General features: G+C 34.3%; 2 protein-coding genes across 3 annotated transcripts in view; one reads left to right on the top strand and one right to left on the bottom strand.

The window, feature by feature from the left end:
- The window catches only part of BMP2K (BMP2 inducible kinase), a 128,835-nt gene that overhangs the window by 86,595 nt on the left and 18,188 nt on the right, over window positions 1-24,052 (top strand). The window contains exons 14-15 of one of the 2 annotated variants that reach the window (XM_032239824.1): window positions 5,764-5,921; window positions 14,345-14,455. In XM_032239824.1, the coding sequence (XP_032095715.1) occupies window positions 5,764-5,921; window positions 14,345-14,455 (269 nt within the window). The remainder of the gene's footprint in view (window positions 1-5,763; window positions 5,922-14,344; window positions 14,456-24,052) is intronic. The other variant, XM_032239825.1, reaches the window with a different exon arrangement.
- Window positions 11,482-24,052, bottom strand: part of PAQR3 (progestin and adipoQ receptor family member 3) — a 58,276-nt gene continuing 45,705 nt past the window's right edge. Inside the window, exons 7-8 of the mRNA XM_032239826.1 lie at window positions 12,803-12,898; window positions 11,482-11,824 (exon numbers count right to left, since the gene is read on the bottom strand). Coding sequence (XP_032095717.1) covers window positions 11,818-11,824; window positions 12,803-12,898 — 103 coding nt within the window. The 3' untranslated portion in view covers window positions 11,482-11,817. The remainder of the gene's footprint in view (window positions 11,825-12,802; window positions 12,899-24,052) is intronic.

Genomic DNA, 24,052 nt, shown 5'->3' with positions numbered 1-24,052 from the left:
AGGTAAGGCATAGCGACATCTAACAACATTTAGGGCTAAGGGTATTATTGGCTTGTATGTAAAAGCATTTTTTTGTAATGTAAGTAGAAACAACACCCTAACAAGTGACTTTAGGTATTTGAAAAAAAATCCTTATAGACTTTTGCTACTTACATGTTATTACCTTGAATTAGTTTGACTATTTATTCATAAAGATTATATAATTTAGTTTAAATAGATACAAACATTTTTACATATATATTTTTAGGATGGTATACAGTAAACATACTGTTACCATAACATAGTTGGGAATTGTATAATTTGGATATTTAGATATATTGGTTAGTAGAGTTATAAATTAAATAACTTTGGTACAAATTTTCTTAAACTTAGATATAAAGCGGCAGGTGCTTTGGCATCTTGTAATTAAGAATCATCATGAAAATCTCCTAATGTTTATAGATACCTAGGAGGTAGGAGCTGTTAGACTTTTGTTACAGGAACATTAAAGAAGATCTCCTACAATGCTATTTAAGGATTTGAAACATTAGCTGAGAAAAGGTGTCTATAAGCTTTGGCTCAGAGTTGAGCATGAGAAACAGCAGCATCAGTAGCATACTTGTACGCTGCATCTCAGAAGAGAGCTAAAGTATGCAGTTTGCTACAGAACACCTCCCCACCTCTGTGTGTGTGTGTGTGTGTGTGTGTGTGTGTGTGTGTGTGAGTGTGTGTGTGTGTGTGTGTGTGTGTGCGCGCGCGTGCGCCAATGCAAGAGACAGATCACCAGTGGGGCAGGTATGGTAGGGAGGAGAAGACAGAGAGAAACACGAACCGATTCCTTGAACTGCTTTTCTAAAGGAAGAATTCAGGTGCATGAATTAGCACCGTTTTGTCTAAGGAGAGAGCACAGTATATGGCCAAAGGCCAGTTTAAAGATCCAAATCAGGCTGGGCACGGTGGCTCACTCCTGTAATCTCAGCACTTTGGGAGGCCAAGGTGGGTGGATCATGAGGTCAGGAGATCGAGACCATCCTCACCAACATGATGAAACCCTGTCTCTACTAAAAATACAAAAATTTGCTGGATGTGATGATGCATGCCTGTAATGTCAGCTACTTGGGAGGCTGAGGCAGGAGAATGGCTTGAACCCAGGAGGCAGAGATTGCAGTAAGACAAGATTGTGCCACTGCATTCCAGCTTGGCAACAGAGTGAGACTCCATCTCAAAAAAAAAAAAAAAAAAAAAAAAAAAAAGGTCCAGATCAGTATTTGCCAAACTCTTTGTCATTTATGTACTCTGGTTACAATTTTTTGCTTTATTCACATAGTGCTTTTTTTCTTTAATAAATTAGTAACATTATTGTATATAATAAAATTAAAACATATTATACATTTTAGACAAATCAGATCCACTAAAATATAAACTATGAAATGTAAATAGTAATTAATAAATTTGCTAAGTCCCCTAGTGACATGAGTAGAATAATTTTCCTCATTAAAAATAGGATATTCTGCTTGGTATTGCTTAGTTTAAGATGCTGATGAGGCTATTGTATGAATTAGACGATTGCTTTTTTCTACTTCTGATGCTAACTAGCATCAAAAATGTCAAATCTAGTGTATTTAGTTGGAAAGTAGAAAATATGTTAAACTGTCTTCTCTCACACAGCATATATATTGTTTATACTTTGTATTCTAAAAGGCTATCAGCTTCTGGAAGCAAAGTTATGTCACTGATAAGAATGGATGATCATGAATTGGAAATCTGTCTAAACTTCTGATAAATTACAAAGAAAGTTGGATATCCAAGGATTAGAGGCATACACTGCAAGGTGCTGATGCCTGTAATGTATATTAATTACTATAGCACTGCCTGTTTTATTCTCATTTGTAGTGATACTGTTCAACAGATTACAGGTTTGATACATTAGATACTTCTAATTTCTGTGTAACTATTAAAAAATAATTTATTAAAAAAATAATCTTGCATTCCCCAGGTTAGGAAATATTGGGTTGCGTATCTGGGAAAGTGCATAAGACTTGTTTTACTCCACACCTGTGAAATTATGTATTTAAGGATATGGTAGAAAAAATTATATACTCAGCCACTAAAGGTTAGAAATGTGGAACGTCATGTGGGAACACTGCTCCAGCCACACTTGGTACCTCAGTGCTGCTTCATTAATATTATATCTATTTAATATTAGATTGTATGTTGAGTATAATATCTTCCATAACAATTTACAAAGAGCTCTAACTAATGTTCCTGCTTATATCTAGTCAGTGGAAGAAGAGAATTGGGGTTACATGTTTGTCTGTAAGTGGATAAGGGCTATTTGAGTAGAATATAGGAAGCCAAGTAGTTCATTAGATAGAGGGAAAGAGTCACTATCTTTGTTGGAATGATTTTTTTTTCTCTTTTCCACTATCTTTTGCTAAACTTTCTACTCTTTTACCATGTTATCTTTAGTATGAATATCAGAGAGTATTATTGTTTGTTATATTCCAATAATAATTAAACATCTTCTATGCATACATTATGTTCTTATGATATAATTGCCCTGTTATATTAGTTATCTGTTGATGCCTAATAAATTATCCCAAAACTTAATGGTTTAAAACAGCAGTAAACATTTATTATCTTACATACTTTCTTTGGATCAGAAATTTAGGAGTGACTTAGCAGGGTAGTTATGTCTGGTAAGGCTGGGTTGGCTGTCCTCTGAAGGCTTGGCTGGTGCTAAAGAATGTATTTACAAGGTAGTTCACTCACATCGCTTTGGGCAGGAGGCTTCAGTTCCCTGCCACATGGATTTCTCCAAAAGACTGCTTGAGTTTTCTCTTTGAAAAGGCAAAGATGATTTTGAACAAGGAATTATTGATTCTGGTTTCTCCCTCAGTCAGTGATCCAAGAGACAGTGTGGGGAGGAATCCAAAATGTCTTTTTAGACCCAATCTCGGCAGTCATGAGCTGCCATTTGTTCCATATTTTATTTGTTAGAATTGAGTCACTAGATCTAGCTCATGTTCAAGGGCAGTGAAATTCGGTTTCACCCTTTGAAGGGAGGAATGCCAGATAACTTGTAGACATATTTTAATATCTGTTTAAACTAGATTAAGGTGACACTCTATTGAGTTACAGTCTGCCAGTGAGAACCCATAAATTCATTTTGGGAATAGGAAGAGGGTGATTCATGTAGGGAATCAGAAAGTTCTGAAAGGAATCATTGACAGACAGGACGGGGAATGCCCATCTCTCTGAGTTTTACCTGCTCTGATCTGTTTTGTTTTTTTCTTCAATACAATTTTCTGGGTAAAAACACATCTGATCTGTGTTTTAAGGACTCTGAAAGTCCTTAAAGGTTGTTTTGGAATTAGAAATGGGACTGTCACATGGAGGCAGGCTCAGACCTTGGCAGTTGACATATCTCCAGAATGGATTTTAATTGAATTGTTTCTTAAATAAAGATACCTAAGTTCTATTTACTAAGCAAGTCTATCTACTTGTAGGTAACTTACTATGTTTATTTTCCTCTGTTACATGTTAGCCTTCAGTAAATATTTCAGTAGTCTATTGTTGGCTCAGATATGCTGAAGGGGCTTTGACTAAGGGATTCAATGACTTTTGCCTTTTTCTCCCCTCTTCCAAGACCTGTGTGGTGGCAATGGCACCTTAAGTACAATGAGCTCTCAAGGGTTAGGTAAATTTAGGGAATCAGTTAAGACTTGTGAAATTGAGATACTACTTTGAACACTGGGATTCTCCCTTTATTACTACTGTTAGAGGATTTGGATGTAACTTATGAAAGGAACTTAATAGCGTTCTTAGCTTTCTTACATTGTCTCATTCTTATGCTATGCAGCCATACATTGCATAACAATGGGGACATGTTCTGAGAAATTGCATCATAAGATAATTTCATTGTTGTATGAACATCATAGAGTGCATTTACACAAACTTAGTATAGCCTACTACACACACCAAGGCTTTATTATATAGCCTATTGCTCTTGGGCTGCAAACTTGTATAGCATGTTATTGTATTGAGTACTGTAGGCAGTTGTAACACAATGGCATGTACTTTTGTATCTAAACATAGAAAAGGTAGAATAAAAGCATAGTATAAAGGGTAAAAAATGGTACACCTGATTAGGGCACTTACCATGAATGGAGCTTGGAGGATTAGAAGTTGCTCTGGGTGGGTCAATGTGTGAGTTGTGAGTCAATATGAAGGCCTAGGACATTACTGTACTGTATTATAGACTTGACTTTATAAACCCTATATACTTAGGACACACTAAATTTATATAAAATTGTTTCTTCTGTAACAAACCTTAGTTTACTGTGACTTTAAAAATTTTAAAAATGTTTTGACTTTTTGATAATAACAAAACACAAACATGTACAATTGTACAAAAATACTTTCTTTTTATTCTTATTCTGTAATTTTTTTCTAATTTTAATTTTCTTTCTTTTTAAACTTTTTGTTGAAAACAAAGACACAAACACACACATTAACCCGAGCCTACACAGGGTGTGGATCATCAGTATCATTGTCTTCCACCTCCACATCTTGTCTCACTGCAGGTTCTTTAGGGGCAATAACAGGCATGGAGCTGTCATATCCTATGATAATAATGCCTTCTTCTGGAGTACCTCCTAAAGGACCTGAGACTGTTTTACAGTTGACTTTTAAAAAAATAAGTAGAAGGAGAATACTTGAAAATAACTAAAAAAATATATGGTATAGTAAATACATAAAGCAGTAATACAGTCATTTATTATCAAATATTATGTACTGTACACAGTTGTATTGCTATATTTTTATACAACTGGCAGCCCAGTAGGTATGTTCAAATAAGCATCACCACAAACACATGAGTAATCTGTTGTGCTATGCTGTTAACAATGGCTATGATGTCACTAGGTGAGGAATTTTTAGCTCCATTATAATCTTATGGAACCACCATCATATATGTGGTCCACTGCTGACTGGAAGGTTGTTATGTGGTACATGACTGTATTTCCAGGCTGGGTCGAGGGAGAAGTACACAAGAACTCTTGGGTTAAGAAGTCTTTAGATTCTCATCTTCTCTTAAAAGCTAGGAGCCCTAATTTTCATAGAACCAGTAGTCTCAGGCTCCAAGTCTAGATACTTTAAATGCTATAAATAATTTATTATATACAAAATAACTCTCATTTAACTTTAGCTAATTTATAAAGCAGTCCTAACAATTCATCTTTCATTGATAGCTGTTTATAGGGAATACCTTTATCAAAAGGAAAGTTATTGTGGTGTCCCAGCATAACCAAGGCATTTGATCACTGTATTCAGTAGTGATTTTAGAGTGATACTGTTTGATAAGGTGACTGGTTTTTACTTTAAGGCTTGTTTACTATGATAATAACTGTTAATATTTATTAAGTGCTTATTTTTTTACTAGATACTGTTGTTTTTGTTTTATGTGTATTATTTAATCTTCTCAGTAACCTTATGAGGTGGATACTATTACTCCTTTTTACAGCAGGCAGTTAAGGAACTCGCCCAAGGGTACACAGCTAGTGTAACTTATGTAGGTGATTATGGAGCTAATATACCTTATGGAGGTCATCTAGATCCCACATGTTCTCTCTCTCTATCTCATGCTCTTGTCTGTCATCTCTGTCACAGTGAAATGATTTGGTTTTGTACGTGTTTATAAAGTATGAACTAGGGCATTATAAATTTTTATTAATTTTAATTTTTCTTTCCATCTTCTTTTTTCTTTCTCAATTATTACTATAGGCCAATTGCTGATAAAGAGGCCATTGCAAATTTCACAAATCAGAAGAACATCAGCAACCCACCTGATATGTCAGGGTGGAATCCTTTTGGAGAGGATAATTTCTCTAAGTTAACAGAAGAGGAACTGTTGGACAGAGAATTTGACCTTCTAAGATCAAGTAAGGGACACTTGAAGGCTTATTTTGCTTCACAGTAAAATAACAGCTCTGTGATTATTCAGCAAGGCCAAAGACTGTTTTGAGATGGTGAATGGAAAATTCTTTTTGTGCATTTGAGGGCAAAATTCAGGCCATCTTCTTATTCAAATACTATCCAATTATGTTGTGTGCATTAGAAATCAGTTGCTTGATAGTAGTTATTAAACCCAATATTGCTGATAGTATGCTAATATCCTAACACTTAAATATTGCATATCTAGGAATGTTAAATTCAGAATATAAAACTGATGTTTCAATAAAAAGGGAACCATTATTATTTTGCCTTGCTAATGATTTTGCAGCACTGTTTTCTTTGCACACCCAATAGAAAATATTGTGGGTCTGAGATGCCCTTTGAAAATGCCTGAAAGAAAACATGGGCTACTACATTATGTTAATGTTTTGTAATGCCCTTTTAATGAGTGGTGACATAAAAGGGCTGCTTTGTTGTCCTGATATGGCAAAAATTAAATAAATTCTTTTTCACTTTAAATCAGATATCTCAATGTTTTATCATTGCTTTTCTTTGAACTACCTAATATATGTCCAGCTTTTCCACACATGTTTTAGAAATGTCTTTTTTTGGAAGAATGATGTGGGTGTTTTCAGTAGGTCACAAAATAGGAGCAAAAAGCTCACTTCTAATGTAAGTAGATAATTTTCAGGTTTCTGAGGCTTGTGTGTGTGCATGTATGTGTGTGTGTGTGTGCGCGCGTGTGCAGGTGTGCACATAAAACACAAGTGTGTTTTCTCCTTTTGCATGTGAAAAGAAGGTCTTACTAGTCTCTAGCTTATAGCCCTTAGTTCCTATTTTATTTAGGTAATTGGCCTTATGAGAATGTTTAATAGATGAAACTATCTGTTCTGAATTGGTATATATTTTATGTAAAATTCCTGTAAGAAGACTTGTTTGGGATTTAAATTTGTATTTTACATTTTGGTTACATGATTATGAAAATTAAATTGATGGTCAAATACAGATATAAATCTAAGTTCTGAGCCTTTAATAAAGGTTTGTTAACTTCAGTAAAACCGATCATATCTTACTAAAACAATTTTTTTTAAACCACAACTTTTTTTGTTTGACATTTTCCTAGAATTTATGTTGAGTAGGCCCAAAAGCAAGGTTTTAAAAAGGAAACAAAGTATCTCTTTCAGAGTGATGGAAGAGGTAGATACAGGGTATCATCAAATCATTATAATATAGGATTATATTTAAAGCAAAAGATATTGATTTTAATGTGTACTGAGCAGGGTTTGCTAAATTAGTATTTTCAACTCCTTAGGTAAATTATTTAAAAAAAAACAATTTGTGGAATGGGTATTCACATTATTTTGTATCTTATAAAAATGTGTTATTCTCAGCTTCGTAGAATTTATAATGACATCAAAATAGCTTTATTTACTTAGCATAGGCAAGAGTGGCATATGAATATGACTATATGTATATAACTTTATAAAAATTAGGTTGAATGTAAAATTCTTAAGTAGTTATTTGTAAGAATAGCTTAAAACTTCATGATCAGATAATGTATAAATTTTAAACTTCATCATCAGATAACATTTGTAAATTGTGCCTGTATCTTTGTGCACATGTGTATGCCAAAGAGAGTTCAGACTTTCCAGTATTAATTATAGAATGATATTAAGTTCCAAAGGAAAGTGCAAGAAGGATTTTATGTGAAGATTAGACTTGGAGCAAAGTTAGCCATTTGGAAAAACACCTAGATGGTCCATGAGCTACTAAAATTATTGTTACAAGTCTGATGCACTTAATTTGGCACACAGTACCAGAAAACATAAATTTTGATCCCTGACAATGTTACTTAACTAGGTTGTAATCTCAGATAAATCACTCAACTGCTGTCAGTCTCACTTCTGCATTTATAAACTGGGGATAGTGATGCCTGCTTCATAGCATTGTCCAGATAATGAAATGATGTCTTTAAATCAGGGCACTCAATAAATCAATGCCACTTTCCCTTTCCTTATTTTCTGTGTAAGCCTTTATGTTGTGACTTAAAAGATTTTTTTGGCTTTTAAAAAGCCAGGATTTAAAAATTACACTTAAATTATCAGTTTCTCAGTGGTAATTTAACAGTCTAATTAGAGGGGGCTTTGTGGGCACACATGTCAGAAGCAGAAGTGACAAATGATCGTAAGGAAGGTGAAGGAAAAGTGTCTGTTTTTCCCTTAATAATTGATATTCATTGTTCAGTGACTATTTTGGGGTCATTGAACCCACTCTTTTAGAGTCCAAAAAAGGTGAAATGTCTTTAATAAAAAAGTTTGTAATTACTGTAAAGCTGTGTATAAAATGTAGCTTAGAAAGATTTCCTCTCAGAGTTTAACTTAACTGTAATATTTAGTCATCTTTAGCACCTCTTTCATTCAGAAGCAATAAGGTATCTAATACTTCATCTATTTGATAGGGCCTTTATTATTTAGATGGGCAAAAGATCTCTTCTAGAACCTTAAGAGTTTAGTAGAAGACTAACTGCAATGAAAATTGATAGTTGGTCATTATACCAAAGTTAAAGTTTAATAACTTTCACCTCTTTTGAATTCCAAAATAGTGGGTTCAATGACTCCAAAATTGTGCCCATCACTATAATATAAATCATGTCATTTTCCAAAATGAATAAATGATTGATAAATTTGAAATGCCATATAGGTTATTTGTACCCTTTACCTTGGCACAGGTATTTATTAACAATTTTCTGAAGTCTTTTCTAAAATAATTTATATTTGGTTTATAAAACACTTGACAGTGAGAAACTGAAAGCCTTTATATGGCCCTTAAAAGTATAGGCATTGCCAATGTAATGACTATTCAGAATAATACATTGTCATTGGGGTTTTATTTTGAAAATGATTCATGGTTATTTGTTTAAAAACAAAAAAAGGAAAATAATATGCTGTTTAGGAAATATTTTACTTGTGTGTATTATCCAGAAAGTAATTTTTAAATCATAATAGTATTTTGAGATATCAGATTTCTAAAATACTAGTAATTGATATCTTATTTTAGTGACCTTTAAGAAAACAGTTGATTCTAAGTAGTATTCTGAGATATTAAAATTCTAAAATATAAGTAATTGATAACTTTTTAAAAGTGATCTTTAAGAAAACAATTGATTCCATATACTAGGCAAAGAGATTTAATATATAAAATAAACTAGATTCTTCTTTCTTTTGCTTTCACTATAAATGAATACCATTTATAGTTCAGAATTTTTTTAACCTGTTCTTAATTTTAGTAAGAACAAAACATTAAATCAAAATTAAGCATTAATAATAAAGCTTGTCTCAATGATATTTTTTAAAATTTAAGTTTGTATTTTTACCTGTCTTTTGTACCAGAACATCCAGATTAGTATGTAAACTTTACAAATTTGTCATATTTTAATATTTAATATGGCAATTTAAAATTGTCATAATATTTAATATATTAAACAGTAATTAGAATACAAATGCTTGCTTTGGGGAAATTATTAACTTATATTTGTGTAAATAGTGCGTAGTTCTACCAGTTAACTAAAATTAGTACTTCATGAAATACATTTTATTTGTTGATAGTAGATTTGTTTGTTTCTGCTTAAAGTTGGATCAAAATAACTAAAAGGAAAAATAGAAGATACTAAAAATTTTGATTGCTTTATAAATTCTGCTGAATGTTGTTGTTTCATCTATGAAGCCACCAAATGATATGTCTATAAGCATCTGAATCAATAGTTTATTGTAAAATATTAACTGTTAATAGTTTTTAGCAAATTTGGAACTATTACTGTTCCTTTAGTGCAGAATAACAGAATTTTTCAACAGTTTCAACAGTATCAGATGAAGACTGCACTTTTAAACCTTATTCATTAACCTTTTAGCCTTTTACACCATTATCCATATAAGCAGCATAATTAACTTTGTAGAGTATTTTAATTTCATGATGATGTTATGGAATATACTTTGATTCTAGGATTTTAAAATCCTGTATTTTTGCTATCTGTATCAACTAAAATTCTTGAGAAAGATACTGTCTTTATTCACCAACATAATTCTTTTGTGGACGGGAGGTAAGTTTCTTATATTGGATAATCAAGCTTTGTTCTAATCTAAAGAAAACCAGTCATTTGAAAATGGTAATTAAAAACATTTTAGAGATGACTGTGCATTTTCAAGGTAGCTCTACACCACCATTTCATTAGATTTTATTTATAGGTAATTAATAATTACAAAATTAATATGTGTATTTATTTTGTATTTTGTGTCCTGAGAACCCACATTTTGATGTGAACTTTAGAAACCTAAATGATTTTTTTAAAATTCCATTGAAAAGTTGATTCTGTGTTTTGTGGAACAGTAACACTATTCATTTTACTATGAATTTATTCTGATTGCTATTTTGAAATAACTGGATAAATAAACTTTGCATAGAACAGTATCTTCCATATTTTTATTTGTAGGGACCCCTATATAAAAATAAGTTCACCCCTACATGATATTGTTTATAGTTGTGTCATAGTTTCACAGTACTTGTTATATACTTACCGTAAATTTGCCACAAACGGATGCATGTAATACAACAGTGCATGAGGATTCAGGGAATCTTAGTGATAACTTCACAGTTTTATAAGCTAGGAATCATCAGTATAGTCGTGGTTTAAATACATGGAGAGGGCCGGGTGTGGTGTTTCATGCCTGTAATCCTCGTACTGTGAAGGTTGAGGTGGGAGGGTCCCTTGAGGCCAGGAGTTCGAAACTAGCACGGGCAATATAGTGAGACATCACGTCTACTAAAAATTAAAAAAAAAAAAAAAATTGGCTGGCTGCAGTAGATCACGCCTGTAATCTCAGCACTTTGGGAGGCCGAGATGTACGGCTCACAAGGTCAGGAGATTGAGCCATCCTGGCCAACATGGTAAAACCCTGTCTCTTCTAAACTATAAAAAACTAGCCAGGCGTGGTGGCATGCACCTGTAGTCCTAGCTACTCAGGAGGCTGAAGTAGGAGAATCGCTTGAACCCGGGAGGCAGAGGTTGCAGTGAGCCGAGATTGCACCACTGCACTCCAGCCTGGTGACAAGAGCAAGACTCCATCTCAAAAAAAAAAAAAAAAACCTGAGCCAAGTGTGGTGGCGTGTGCCTGTAGTCACAGCTACTCTAGAGGCTGAGCCTTAGAGGCAGAGATTGCAGCGAGCCAAGATCATGCCACTGCATTACAGCCCAGGCAACACAGTGAGACTCTGTCTCAAAAACAAACAAAAGTGCACTGAGAGGCTGAGTGTGGTGGCTCATGCCTGTAATCTAGCACTTTGAGAGCATTGCTTGAGTCCAGGAGTTCGAGACCAGCCTGGGAAACATAGTGAGAGCTTATCTCTTAAAAATAAATAAATAAATAATTAGCTGAACATGGTAGCCTGTGCCTGTAGTGCTAGCTACTTGGGAGGCTGAGGTTGGAGGATCACTTGAACCTGAGAGGTTGAGGCCAGGGTGAGCCATGATCATGCCATTGTACTCTAGACTGGGTGAAAGAGTGAGACCCTGCCTCAAAGCATAAAACAAAACAAAATAAAAATAAAAAGTATATAAAAATGCAGATTCTTAAATTACTACTTAGGTAACTTGATTCATCAGGTCTGTGGTAGGGTCCAGATAACTACATTTTATAGAGGAATCCTAGCACTTTTGATGCAGATGGTTGAGGCAGAAAGTCTGTTTCTAATTCAGACTTAAATACTTACACTCTTGGTCTTAATTTTCAGGAATGAGGGCCCGTGGATATTGACATGCTGTTGTTATCACTCTAGTCTGTCTCTTCCATTTGTTCTTCCTCACGCCCTCTTTTCTTTGTCCTCAGTGCTTTATACACTGGAGTTTGGGAAATGGAGAAGGGTAGGGGAGTCCAGGATACAAGGCATTCCTGGTTTTACAGTTACTCCATAAATGCATTCACGGCCCGAATAAATAGGTAACCACATGTAATCTCTATGATTCAGTGAATCATAAGCCTCTCCTTGAGGTTTGATCGCAGCCTCCCACCACAATAAGTTAGGGACCCTTCATTATATAAATTATTCTTCAACCTTTTGCAGAAAGATGTTATAGGACTAGCTTCTCCTTAATAGGTGTTTTGAAACAAAATAATAAAAAATCTTTAGTAAAATGAGCATTTGTTACTGATTTCCTGCATTAAGTATACAGTTAATATCTCGAAAAATAATACCCAAAATAAATTTTTATTGTTAACCAGTGCAGTGTTGGATTTGAAAAGCAGCACTTGAGTTTAGGAAGTTTTGTTTGTTCATAAATCAATTGTCAGATTTATTTGCTAACTCAATATTAGTGCCTCAACAAAATGTTTAATAGTGTTTCAACAAAATTTTAAGTAAAAATTTAAACAATCCAAAGTTTCATGTAGATATTACAGAGTTCATCTTAGCTATAAAAGTTGGTAATTGTATCCATTGTCATAAAGGTTTTGAAAGAATTAGTTGCCCATAGGAGTAATTATATTTAGAATATTAGAGACTCTAGGGCCTTGTTTATTCAAGAGTGTACTTCTTGGACAGCGGTATCAGTATCACTTGGGGTCTAATTGAGGTGTGGAATGTCAGGATCCTCCCCAAACTCATCCCATCAGAGTTTACATTTTAACAAATCCCCAGGTAACTAGAATGTATATTAAATTTTAAAAGCACTGTTAGTAGAGATGCTGCTTGAACTTGGGGCTTTTTGCTTCACTCCGAAATTAAAAGTCATTTTTAGGGAATTCCAATTCTGGTTAGATTCTGCCCCCTGCCCCACACTGCAGTGCCTTAGAACTCAGTTAAAACCAGTACAGCTTACCATGGAATTCTTGGAATATAGGTCAGTCTAAACATGATTTGGATTTTTTCAAATGGCTGTGGACCAAAGACCTGCTGGCAGAAATGCTTGAAATATCTGGAAAGGAGGTAGAATGAGTACCAAATAGCATTTTGATTACCAAGAATCAGAGGCTAGAGAGACATCCTACAAAAATCAGGAAGTTCTCAGAAGTTCTCAACTAGTGTGTATCTACTATGTGGAGAGTTTGTTGTTTGTTTTAGAGACAGGGTCTCTTGTCACCCAGGCTGGAATGCAGCGGTATGATTTTGGCTCACTGCTGCCTCGATTTTTGATAGTATTTTTGCATTTTAAAGGAACGTGTGTGTTAATGACTGTTACAGAATATTGTGAAGTTAACATTCTGTAAAGATCAGGAGGTATCCAAATTCTATTACATGCTTGGTGAAAAAAATCAAAGAACATCTCTCTGTGTTGCCCAGGCTGGTTTCAAGAAATCCTCCTGCCTTGGTCTCCCAGAGTACTGGGATTAAAGGTGTGAGCCCTTATCCCTGACCTATATGGAGAGTTTAAGAGCAGGGAAAAGATAATCATTACTAGGGAGTCAGGATATATCAACTCTAACACACCGGGCCTCTTGCCTTAGTGTCTTTGCTCCAACTCTTTCTCTACCTGGTTGTTCTTTCCTAGGTATTCACTCCCTTACTTCCTTCAAGTCTTTTCTTACCTGTTATTAGAATCTATTACTTCAACCTTTACCTACTCCCTCAATTCGTGTTACCCTGCACTACATTTTTCTCTACAGCTTTTAACATGCCATATACATTTCTTGTTATGCCTATTGCTTATTATTTGTTTTTCCACACTGCTGTGTAAACTGCATAAGGGCAGGGGTCTTTGTTCTGTTTGACATTACATGCCAGTTGCCTAGAATAGTGCCTGGCACATTGGCACATACTGGATACTCAAATTTACTTGTTGGACGAATCAGTAAACTCTGTTTTTATCTAAGTCTTTGTGAGTGTATGTGTGTGGAGGGATGTGTGTTTGTGTGTGTGAGAGAGCATGGTTTGATAATACAAAGTAGTATGAAAAATGAACAAAAAAGTAAAATATAGTGAATTACTTTTTATTGCTATTAAGAAGTAAGATTTACCTACTTTATGGATGAATAACCATTTGCAATATTTTTTCTAAATTTAATTTTAGAGACAGTCTGTCAAATATGTCTGTTTATTTAGCTGGATTTGAGTTTAGGCCCAATATATTATAAGGTGAGGGCAAATAGTATTTAAATGAAACAGACTAAGTTTATTATTAGGTTAATTGTATTTAGTGCAATCTGTCACAGATTATATTACCAAACTTGCTTTTGTAGCAACAAATGTGTATTAGATTCAGGACTACTCCCTAATATTTACAGTGACAGATTCTGAACCTAATATTTTTCAAAAAGGCTTTTGCTTTAATTTTTACTTTTCTTTATATGGTGTATCACTTTTTAATTTAAAGATCATTTTTATTTTATTTCATTTTTTATTTCATTTCATCTTATTTTTGCAGATAGGCTCAAGGAGAGAGCATCCTCAGATAAGAATGTAGACTCACTTTCTGCTCCACATAACCATCCTCCAGAAGATCCTTTTGGTTCTGTTCCTTTCATTTCTCATTCAGGCAAGTTACACATGCAGCATCACAAATAAAACACACAAGAACAACAGCAAAATCTTATAAAGTGGAAGTAAGACTGGCGTTAGCTACAGAAAATAGAAAATATTTTAACCTTTAGCCATCCTACTACTCTTCTTAATGATGTTCTTTGCATTGAGTTAATTATTCAGTTGTATCTTTGCCAAAATAGAAAAATGCTGATTTATATGATGGAATCATAATTGCTTCTTTTCATCTTTATTATTGGATACTATTAAAAAAATATTTAAAGATATTTTTATACTTAGCTTTTGCTTAAAAATTTGATATTTTCCTAGTTTGTATATGCTCTCTTGTAGATGCATTTTAAAAGTATTAATAATTGTGTGTATGTCACAATCACTTTACTCTTTTCTTCTTACACCTTTGCTTTTGATTTCAATCCATAATTTAAATATTGATGTTTCTCACATTAACAATTTTCAGTAATAATTTCAAATTACACAGTTAACACTTGGAAGATACTGGGATGGAATAAGATTGTGCATTGGCATAAATGAATTTTCATGTATATATGATTATAGTGGAAAAAAGGTTTTAATCTTGGCAAAGGGAACTATGTTAGAAGAAATTATGCTTTATTAGAAGGTAAAATTTTAATATATTCATGGTAACTGTCAGCCATGTTATTTAGTTCTGTTCCTTTTATTTCTCACTCAGGCAAGTTACATATATAACATCATTTAAAAGGTACAGGAATAACAACAAAATAAAAACTTAACAAATGTAAAGCCAAAATAAGAATTGAGTATTTAGGATTTCTGCCGAGTACATTGAACAACTTTTCAGACTTGCTTGGTTATCTGGAATATACAGGATAGTTAGCAAGATTGTTTTTCATTGCTTTCATACTCCATATTTTTCTCTTTGACATTTATTAAAAACAGTTCCTATTCTTGCTATTTTGTGCTTGCTGCTTTCAAGTTTTCCTTTTCTTAAATGACATGACATATTTAATTGGAGAACATAGCTTACTATGTCTGTTTACTTACTCTGCATAAATGTGTTCCGTTAAACTCTCAATACCCTAGGTCATGGAATTACTACTTTTTAAAATGATAATACCTCAAATAGTCTTTATAAGCTCTCAAGAACATAGTATTCAGTGACTTGAGATACTGATCTATGTGTGGCAGAAAGCAGTTTCAGTACTAGCTCTTTCACATCCTCTGGAAGGAATTGCATTATCCTTTTCAGGTTTGCATGGACCTGTGTAACTACTTCTCTGTTCTTTAATAGCATCTGAAAGAATCCTGGGGAAATGAATAGTAGTTAGGAGAACTAAAGTAAGCTTCAATGATTGGTCTTTTCTCTGGACACACTTACAATTTGAAGTTGGCCTAAAGATTTTGTAGTTTGCAACATGTTCACAGATTTGAGCTTGATTGCTGCTACTGTTTTGTCCAACTGTTTACTATGGGCATTTATATTAGATTTTAAGCTTATTGAGGGTGGGAAGTATGAATTGTCTATCTTTGAATCCTGCCCAGTATCTACTGTTTGTTGAATGTATGAAAAAATCATGGCTATCTATAAAAATTCATATTCTTTAGATTTAGGACAGTGACCTTAAAAAATGCCTATTAATATAAATGTTACCTTTTGAAGAAATCTTTTTAAGCAATGTGAACATGAATACTTTAATGGTTTGGTTACTAAAAATTAAGTATATGGAGTGGAATAAAGGAGAGTATGGTCATAGGAGAAATGCATCTCCAGAAAAAGAAGAAAAAGTGATCACTTTGCAATATTAGCACCATTAATTTGCTATATATCAGATCTAAAATATATAATTAAGTTAAATCTAAACTACTTATTATAAAACTTTGAAATACTTTGTCATGTATAATTTTTAGGTAAAAAAAGTAGGGGCATTTTGCTTTAATAGCAAAATAATTGAACCTACTAAAACAAAAATTAACCTCCCTGTAAGCTTTTGGAATAAGGAGTTCTATCCAGTGAAAATATGCTGTACAAGAACAGAAAATCAAATACCGCATGTTCTCACTCATAGGCGGGTATTGAACAATGAGAACACCATGGACACAGGGAGGGGAGCATCACACACTGGGGTCTGTCGGAGGGAAATTGGGGAGGGACTGTGGGGGGTGGGGAGTTGGGGAGAGATAGCATAGGGAGAAATGCCAGATACAGGTGATGGGGAGGAAGGCAGCAAATCACACTGCCATGTATGTACCTATGCAACAGTCTTGCATGTTCTTCACATGTACCCCAAAACCTAAAATGCAATTTAAAAAAATACACTGTACTAGCATTGTGAGACTAAAAAAGCATCTGGAGATTTCTAGGACTAGGACTCAAGAAAGGCAAAAAAACGATTCCCAAGTATACATGTGTATGTATAATACAGAATGATAAGTATATGTGATAAACTATCTTATTTGAATTTGAGAGTTGATAATAAACAGAATTTAATTTTTAGTAAACCATATAGAGAATGCTACTTGAGAATAAAATGAATTTAATTATGCAGCAGAATGCTTATAAGAACTTAGTTAAGTTTGAAGTCCAATGATAATGTGCATTTAAGAAGAACCACTGTCCTGAATAATAAAACCACTGGTTTTATTAGGAATTGTACTCTTTTTATTTTAAAAGAAAAAGTTTCTGTTAAAACTTTTAATCTTAGCTTTGATGCCATAATAGATTAGTTTATACTTTTTCTGCAGTTTATCATAATCTTATAATTTGTAAATTAAAACTTTACTAAAGTATGTATATGTTTAAAAAGTCAGTTTTAACAAGTTTTGAAATGAAAACAACAAAAAAAAGACTTCTCTGCTATTTCTTATCTCTGCAGTTTTAAAAACGACATCTGTGGAGCTTCTATTATGGAAAATGAGATTTTTTTTTGGATTTAGATATTTTACAGTTTGTCCACCTCACATACACAACCATGCATACACACACACACACGCACGCACTCACGCACACACACATGTGTCCTTTCCTTCCATCCTTCCAGCATGTTTTTGACAGTTTTTGGTTGAATCAGTGTTCAGTGTCTACATTTTTAAAATATGTAAATATTTTGTCACCACTGAGGTTTAGTATGTATGATCACATTTCCTGTCTTTGCTTTTCCTGGAGTTAATTACTATGTTTATAATTACTATGCTTGCTTAGTTTTTATGTACCCTATCATCGATTAGTCTCCATTAAGAAGTGTAAATTTCCTCCCAGTTAAAAATGGCTATCATTTTCATTCTTTATCACATCTCTCATGGAGCTCTGCAATCAGAATTATTTGCTTTCTAGAGCTCCCACACATTATAATTCTAATATTTTTTCCCATCAGTGTTTATGGAAATTTCTGGATCTCTTCTAGTTCTCTTTCTTGGTTTGTTATTAAAGGAACTCCTCTAGTTGTTGCTTGAGAAAATATGCATGAGAGGAAGTTTTAAGCCTTGCTGCCTAGGCTGAGTGTGGTGACTCATGCCTGTAATCCCAGCATTTTGGGAGGCTGAGGTGGAGGATTGCTTGCTGGAGGCCAGGAGTTTAAGACCAGTCTGGGTGACATAGTGAGACCCCATCTCTACAAAAATAAAAATAAACTTTGCTGCCTAAAAATTTTTATTTTCCCTAAACTGATACCTGATTGATAATTTGGCTGGGCAAATAATTTTAGGTTAGATGCAATTTTCCCTGTGAGTTGTAAGAGGCACTGCTTCACAGTATTCTAGCTTCTCATATTTCTGTTGAGAAATCTAATCTTATTCTCTTTCCTCATCCTTTATGAGTGAGCTGTAGTGGATTTCTTCTTCTTTTTCTTATTCCTGCTCCTCCTCTTTTTCCTCTTTTCCCTCTTTTCCCTTTCTCACCCCACCATGGACATTTTTAGCATCTGTATTAACTTGTTCCAAATATTCAAGATGTTGTACCATGTTACTCATTGTGCTGGGGACCTAGTGGGCCTTATTCAGCCTGGAAGCTTATATTTTCTTGCTTTGTATCTTTTGGTAATTTTCTTTCTTCCTCTTTCTGGACTTTCTTCTTTTAAAATCAATCCTCTTACTAGGATATTGTGCCTTTTGGATTGAGCCGCTAATTTAAATTTTGTTCCGCTCTGTTTTCCAGCTCTTCATTTTTTATATTTGCATCTTAGAAAATTTATTGGCTTTATATTACAAACAATATTTCTAATTGCAAATAACATATTATTGGATGTGATATATTTTAATTTATCTGAGGATACTTTGGTTTTACACATTTTGCCACACCTTTTCTTCTCTTTTGTCTTTCACTCTAAGAGTTTCAGCAAATGACTGTAAATTATTTTGCTCCCAGCCTTTAAACTGAGACCTGGGGGATGTATACAGTGTTTCCCAGGCTTGAGAGATCCTTTAGTTTGGTACAGATTACTGAGTCTAAAATGTGATTGATAGGTGGAGGAGGATGAGACTAGTGGGAAATGCCAAACCAGCCCCGAATTTCTTAGAGACACCCTAGTTGACCACAATGTCTTTTATAAAAAAAACTGCTGTTTTCAGCTTTTAAGAGGATTTTTTATTCGTGAAGGATAGTGAACTTTGGTTTTCTTTCTTTATAATCTCTTTGTCAGGCTTTTGTTTCAGAGTTATGTTTGTCTCGTAAAATGAGTTGGGAAATGTTACCTCTACTTCCATTAAGTTAGTGTTTGATGTGTATTTTTTTTTTTTCCCTAAATATTTAGATTTCACCTTTGAAGCAAACGGGGCTTCAAGTTATCTTTGTGGAAAGGTTTTTAATATCTTTAATAGTTATAGGGCCATTTAGATGTTCAGTTTCCTTCCATTGTAAATTTTGAAATTTGTATTTTTAAAGAAATTTGTACATTTCATCTGAGATACTGAGTTTTACTGACATGAAATTTTAAATAATGTTCCAGTATCATTCTTTTAAAACGTGGAGAATCTATACTGATATTCCTTTTTTTATACCTAATAGTAATAATATGTATTTTATCCTGTTTATCAAATTTGCTAAAGGTAGATCAATTGGATTAATCTCTTTAAAGAACCAACTTTTGACTTTAGCTGCTCTTTATTTATTGACTTATGCTAAAATTTTTATGTTTTCTTCTCCCCACTTCAAAAATAATTTGCTGCTCTTTCTCTAGCTTCTTAAGACTTAAGTACAGGCATATGTTGGAGATACTGCGGGTTCCATTCCAGACCACTGCAAAAAGTGAATATTTTGCAATAAAGAGAGGCACACAAATTTTTTTGTTTCCCAGTGCATACAAAAGTTACATTTACGCTACACTGTAGTCTGCAGTCTGCTAAGTATGCAATAATTATGTCTAAAAAATATATATACTATAATTTAAAAATAACATTGATAAAAAAATGCTAAGGCTCATCTCAGCCTTCAGCTGGTTGTAATTTTTTGCTGGTAGAGGGTTTTGCCTCAGTATTGAAGGCTGCTGATGGATTAGGGTGGTAGCTGCTGAAAGAAGGGGTGGCTATGGTAATTTCTTAAAACAAAACGATGATTAAGTTTGCCAAATCAATTAACTCTTCCTTTCATGAAAGACATCTCTGTAGCATGCAGTACTATTTGATACCAGTTTTTATCCACAGTAGAACTTCTTCCAAAATTGGAGTTAATTCCCTCAAATCATACCATTGCTTTATGAACTATGTTTATTTAATATTCTAAATTCTTTGAGTCATTTCAACAATGTTCACAGCATCTTCACCAGGTACAGATTCCATCTCAAGAAAGCACTTTCTTTGTTCAAGCATAAGCAACTCCTCATTTGTTCCAGTTTGATTATGAGATTGCAGCAATTCAGTCACGTTTTTAGGCTCCATTTCTAGTTCTCTTGTTCTTTCCATGACATCTGCAGTCACTTCCTTCACTGAAGTCTTAAACCCTTCAAAGTAATCCATGAGGGTTGGAGTCAACTTCCAGAGCCCTGTTAGTGTTGATATTTTCACCAGTTCTTATGAATAATGAATGTTTTTAATGAAATCTAAAATGGCAAATTCTTTTCAGGTTTTCAGTTTACTTTGCACAGATTCATAAGAAGAATCACTATGACAGCTATAACCTTATGAAATGTATTTCTTCAATAATAAGAGTTTTAAAAATGGGTCCTGCTTTGTCTCCCAGGCAGGAGTGCTGTGGCATGATCATAACTTACTGTGGCCTCGAACTCCTGGGCTCCAGCGATCCTCCCACCTCAGCCTCCCATGTAGCTGGGACTATAGGCGTGCGCTACCACACCTGTGAAATTCTTTAAAAGTTTTTCTTAGAGATGGGGGTCTCACTGTGTTGACTAGGTTGATCTTGAACTCCTGGCATCAAGCAGTCCTCTCACCTCAGCCTCCAGAGTAGCTAGGATTATAGGTGTGAGCCAGCTTGCCCAGCTAATAAGACTTGAAAGTCACAATTACTCCATGATGCATGGGCTACAGATAGGATGACAGCAGGCATGGAAACAGCAATAATCTTGTTGTACATCTCCATCAGAACTCTTAGGTGACATATGCATTGTCAATGAGCAGGAATTTTTTTTTTTTTTTTTTTCTTTTTTTTGTTCTATGAGACAGAGTCCTGCTTTGTTGCCAGGTGCCAGACTGGAGTGCAGTGGCGCAATCTTGGCTCACTGCAACCTCCGCCTCCTGGGTTCAAGCAATTCTCCTGCCTCAGCCTCCCAAGCAACTGGGACTACTGGCGTGTGCCACCACGCCCAGCTAATTTTTGTATTTTTAGTAGAGATGGGGTTTCAGCATGTTGGTCAGGTTGGTCTCGATCTCTGGACCTCGTGATCCGCCCACCTCGGCCTCCCAAAGTGCTGGGATTACAGGCATGAGCAGGAATATTTTGAGAGGAATCTTTTTTTTTCTGAGCAGTAGATTTCAATAGTGGGTTTAAAATATTTGGTAAACTTTTCTGGAAACAGATGTGGTGTCATCCAGGCTTTGTTGTTTCATTTATAGAGCACAAACAAAGTAGGTTTAGCATAGTTCTTAAGGGCCTAGGAGTTTTGGAATGGCAAGTAAGCATTGGTTTCAACTTAAAGTCAGTGGTTGCATTAGGTCCTAACAAGAAAGTCAGTCTATCCTTTGCATCTTTGAAGCCAGACATTGACTAACTTTAGCTTTAAAAGTCCTACATGGCATCTTCGAATTGAAGGCTGTTTTGCCTGTATTGAAAATCTGTTGTTTAGTGTAGTGTAGCCACCTTCATCAGTGATCTTAGTGAAATCTTCTGGATAACCTGTACTTCCTGCTTTACCTTGTACTTATATGTTCTGGAGATGGCTTCTTTCCTTACAGCTCATGAACCAACCTCTGCTAGCTTCAGACTTTTCTTCTGCAGGTTTTTCACTTTACTCAGCCTTCATAGAATTGAAGAGAGTTAGAGCCATGCTCTGGATTAAGGTTTTGGTTTAACGGAATGCAGTGGTTGATGTTCTGTCCAGATCATTAAAATTTTCTCCATATCAGCAATAAGGGTGTTTAGCTTTCTTATCATTCACATGCTCACTGGAGTATCACTTTTAATTTCCTTGAAGAATTTTTCCCTTGCATTCACTTGGCTAACTGGTGCAAGAGGCCTAGCTTTTGGCCTTTGTCAGTTTTCAGCATGCCTTCCTCTCTAAGGTTAGTCATTTCTAACTCTTTATTTAAAGTGACAGACACACATTTCTTCCTTTCACCTGAACACTTAGAGACCATTGTGGGGTTATTAATTGGCCTAATTTCAATATTGTTGTGTCTCAGGGAATAGGGAGACCCAAGGAAAGGGAGAGAGATGTGGAATGGCTGGTTGGTGGACCAGTCAGAACACATATGAACATTTATCAATTAAGTTTGCCATCTTATATGGGCTCAGTTTGTGGAGCCCAAAACAAAGTAACATCAAAGATTACTGATCACAGATCACCATAACAGATATCATAATAATGAAAAAGTTTAAAATATTGTAAGAATTACCAGAACATGACAAAAAGACACAAAGTGATCACATGCTCTTGAAAAAGTGGCAGTGATAGACTTGTTCAACATAGGCTTGCTACAGAGTTTCAGTTTTTTTTAAAAGGCAACCTTGGAAGTGCAATGAAGTCTGGCACAATACTAAAAGGTACACCTGTATTTAATTTTACACCCATCTTTTTAAGGCATGGGGTTTAAGGTACAGATTTCTCTTTAAACACTATTTAGCTGCATTTGACACATTTTGATATCCTGAGTTTGCCGCATAGTTTATACTTTTTCTAATTTCTCACACATTTCAAAAGCCATTTTGATTAAAGGTTGAAATCTCAGAGGCTTTAGGATAATTTTAAAAAAATATTTGACATTGAGGATTTTCTTAAAGTAAATGATATTAGAAAAAATAAAAGAACTGACCCTTAAAAAAAAGAGATAATGAAATAAAAATTGAAAGTGAGACTTGGGGAAAAAAGAAGATGGATCCCTAGATTTATTAATGGAAGTTGGGATATAGATGGAAATTTAGATCTGTTATTAAAGAATATCCAAAAACCACCAGAAAATTTTATGGAGCAAATGGACCATAATATCATTGCCAATTATACTCTAATTTTTATATGAATATACTTTTCGTTGTTTTTGAAACAGTATCTTGCTTTTTTTGCGCAGAGTGGAGTGCAGTGGCATGATCTCGGTTCACTGCAACCTTGAACTCATGAGCTCAAGCAGTCCTCCCACCTTAGCCTCCTGAGTAACCTGGACTACAAGCACGAGCCACCATGCCTGGTTAATTTTTTAATTTTTAGTAGAGGTCTTGCTGTGTTGGACAGGCTGATCCTGAATTCCTGGGTTCAAGCAGTGCTACTGCCTTGGCCTCCCACAGTGTTGGGATTACAGGTGTGAGCCATTGTGCCCAGTCCGGACACAGTGTTTAATTTATTGAAACAAAGGGTGCTTTTAATTTTCTTTCCTTATCTTTATGAATCTATAACTTTTTTGCAGCCAAGATTATAAATGACATTCATTTTTCTCACAACCAATAGTCCTAATGTCACTACCAGAGATGGAATATTGAGCTTGGTGAGCCAACGATCAAACTATCAAATTTTGCCAGTTTTTTATACAAATACCTATATTATGGTAATTTTATACAAATGTCTATATTATGGTAAACTACTCAAAGGATGTGTATTGAAAAAGTAGGGATCAGAAATAACATTTAATTGTAATTATATTTTAAAATTATCTATATGAGTAAATTCTTGAAGTTAAGATGATCTGGGTTTAAGGTCTGTTATTAGCATCTGACCCAGGTAAATGACCTACTTGCTGTGTATATTAGTTTCCTCATCTATAAAGTGAGGGTAATATTCCATAACATGTGACTCATAAGGTTTTTACTGATTAATAAGAAAAATACTTGTGAGGCACAAAAAATGTCTGACACATAGTTTTTCAGGAAATGTTAGATTTTGTCATGATTTTTATATATGGTGAATGCAGTGCAGTGAGATCTGAACTATATAGGTCTACTTGATTTTTACAAATGATTTATCTAATTCTATGGGAATTTCCAGAAGTTGTTAATATTTTTAATATTTAAATTTTTATCACA

The sequence above is a fragment of the Sapajus apella genome, unplaced genomic scaffold (genome assembly GCF_009761245.1).
Source record: "Sapajus apella isolate SASKATOON/1434 unplaced genomic scaffold, GSC_monkey_1.0 scaffold45, whole genome shotgun sequence".
Taxonomy (NCBI): Eukaryota; Metazoa; Chordata; class Mammalia; order Primates; family Cebidae; genus Sapajus; species Sapajus apella.
This window is presented reverse-complemented; position numbering and strand designations above follow the sequence as displayed.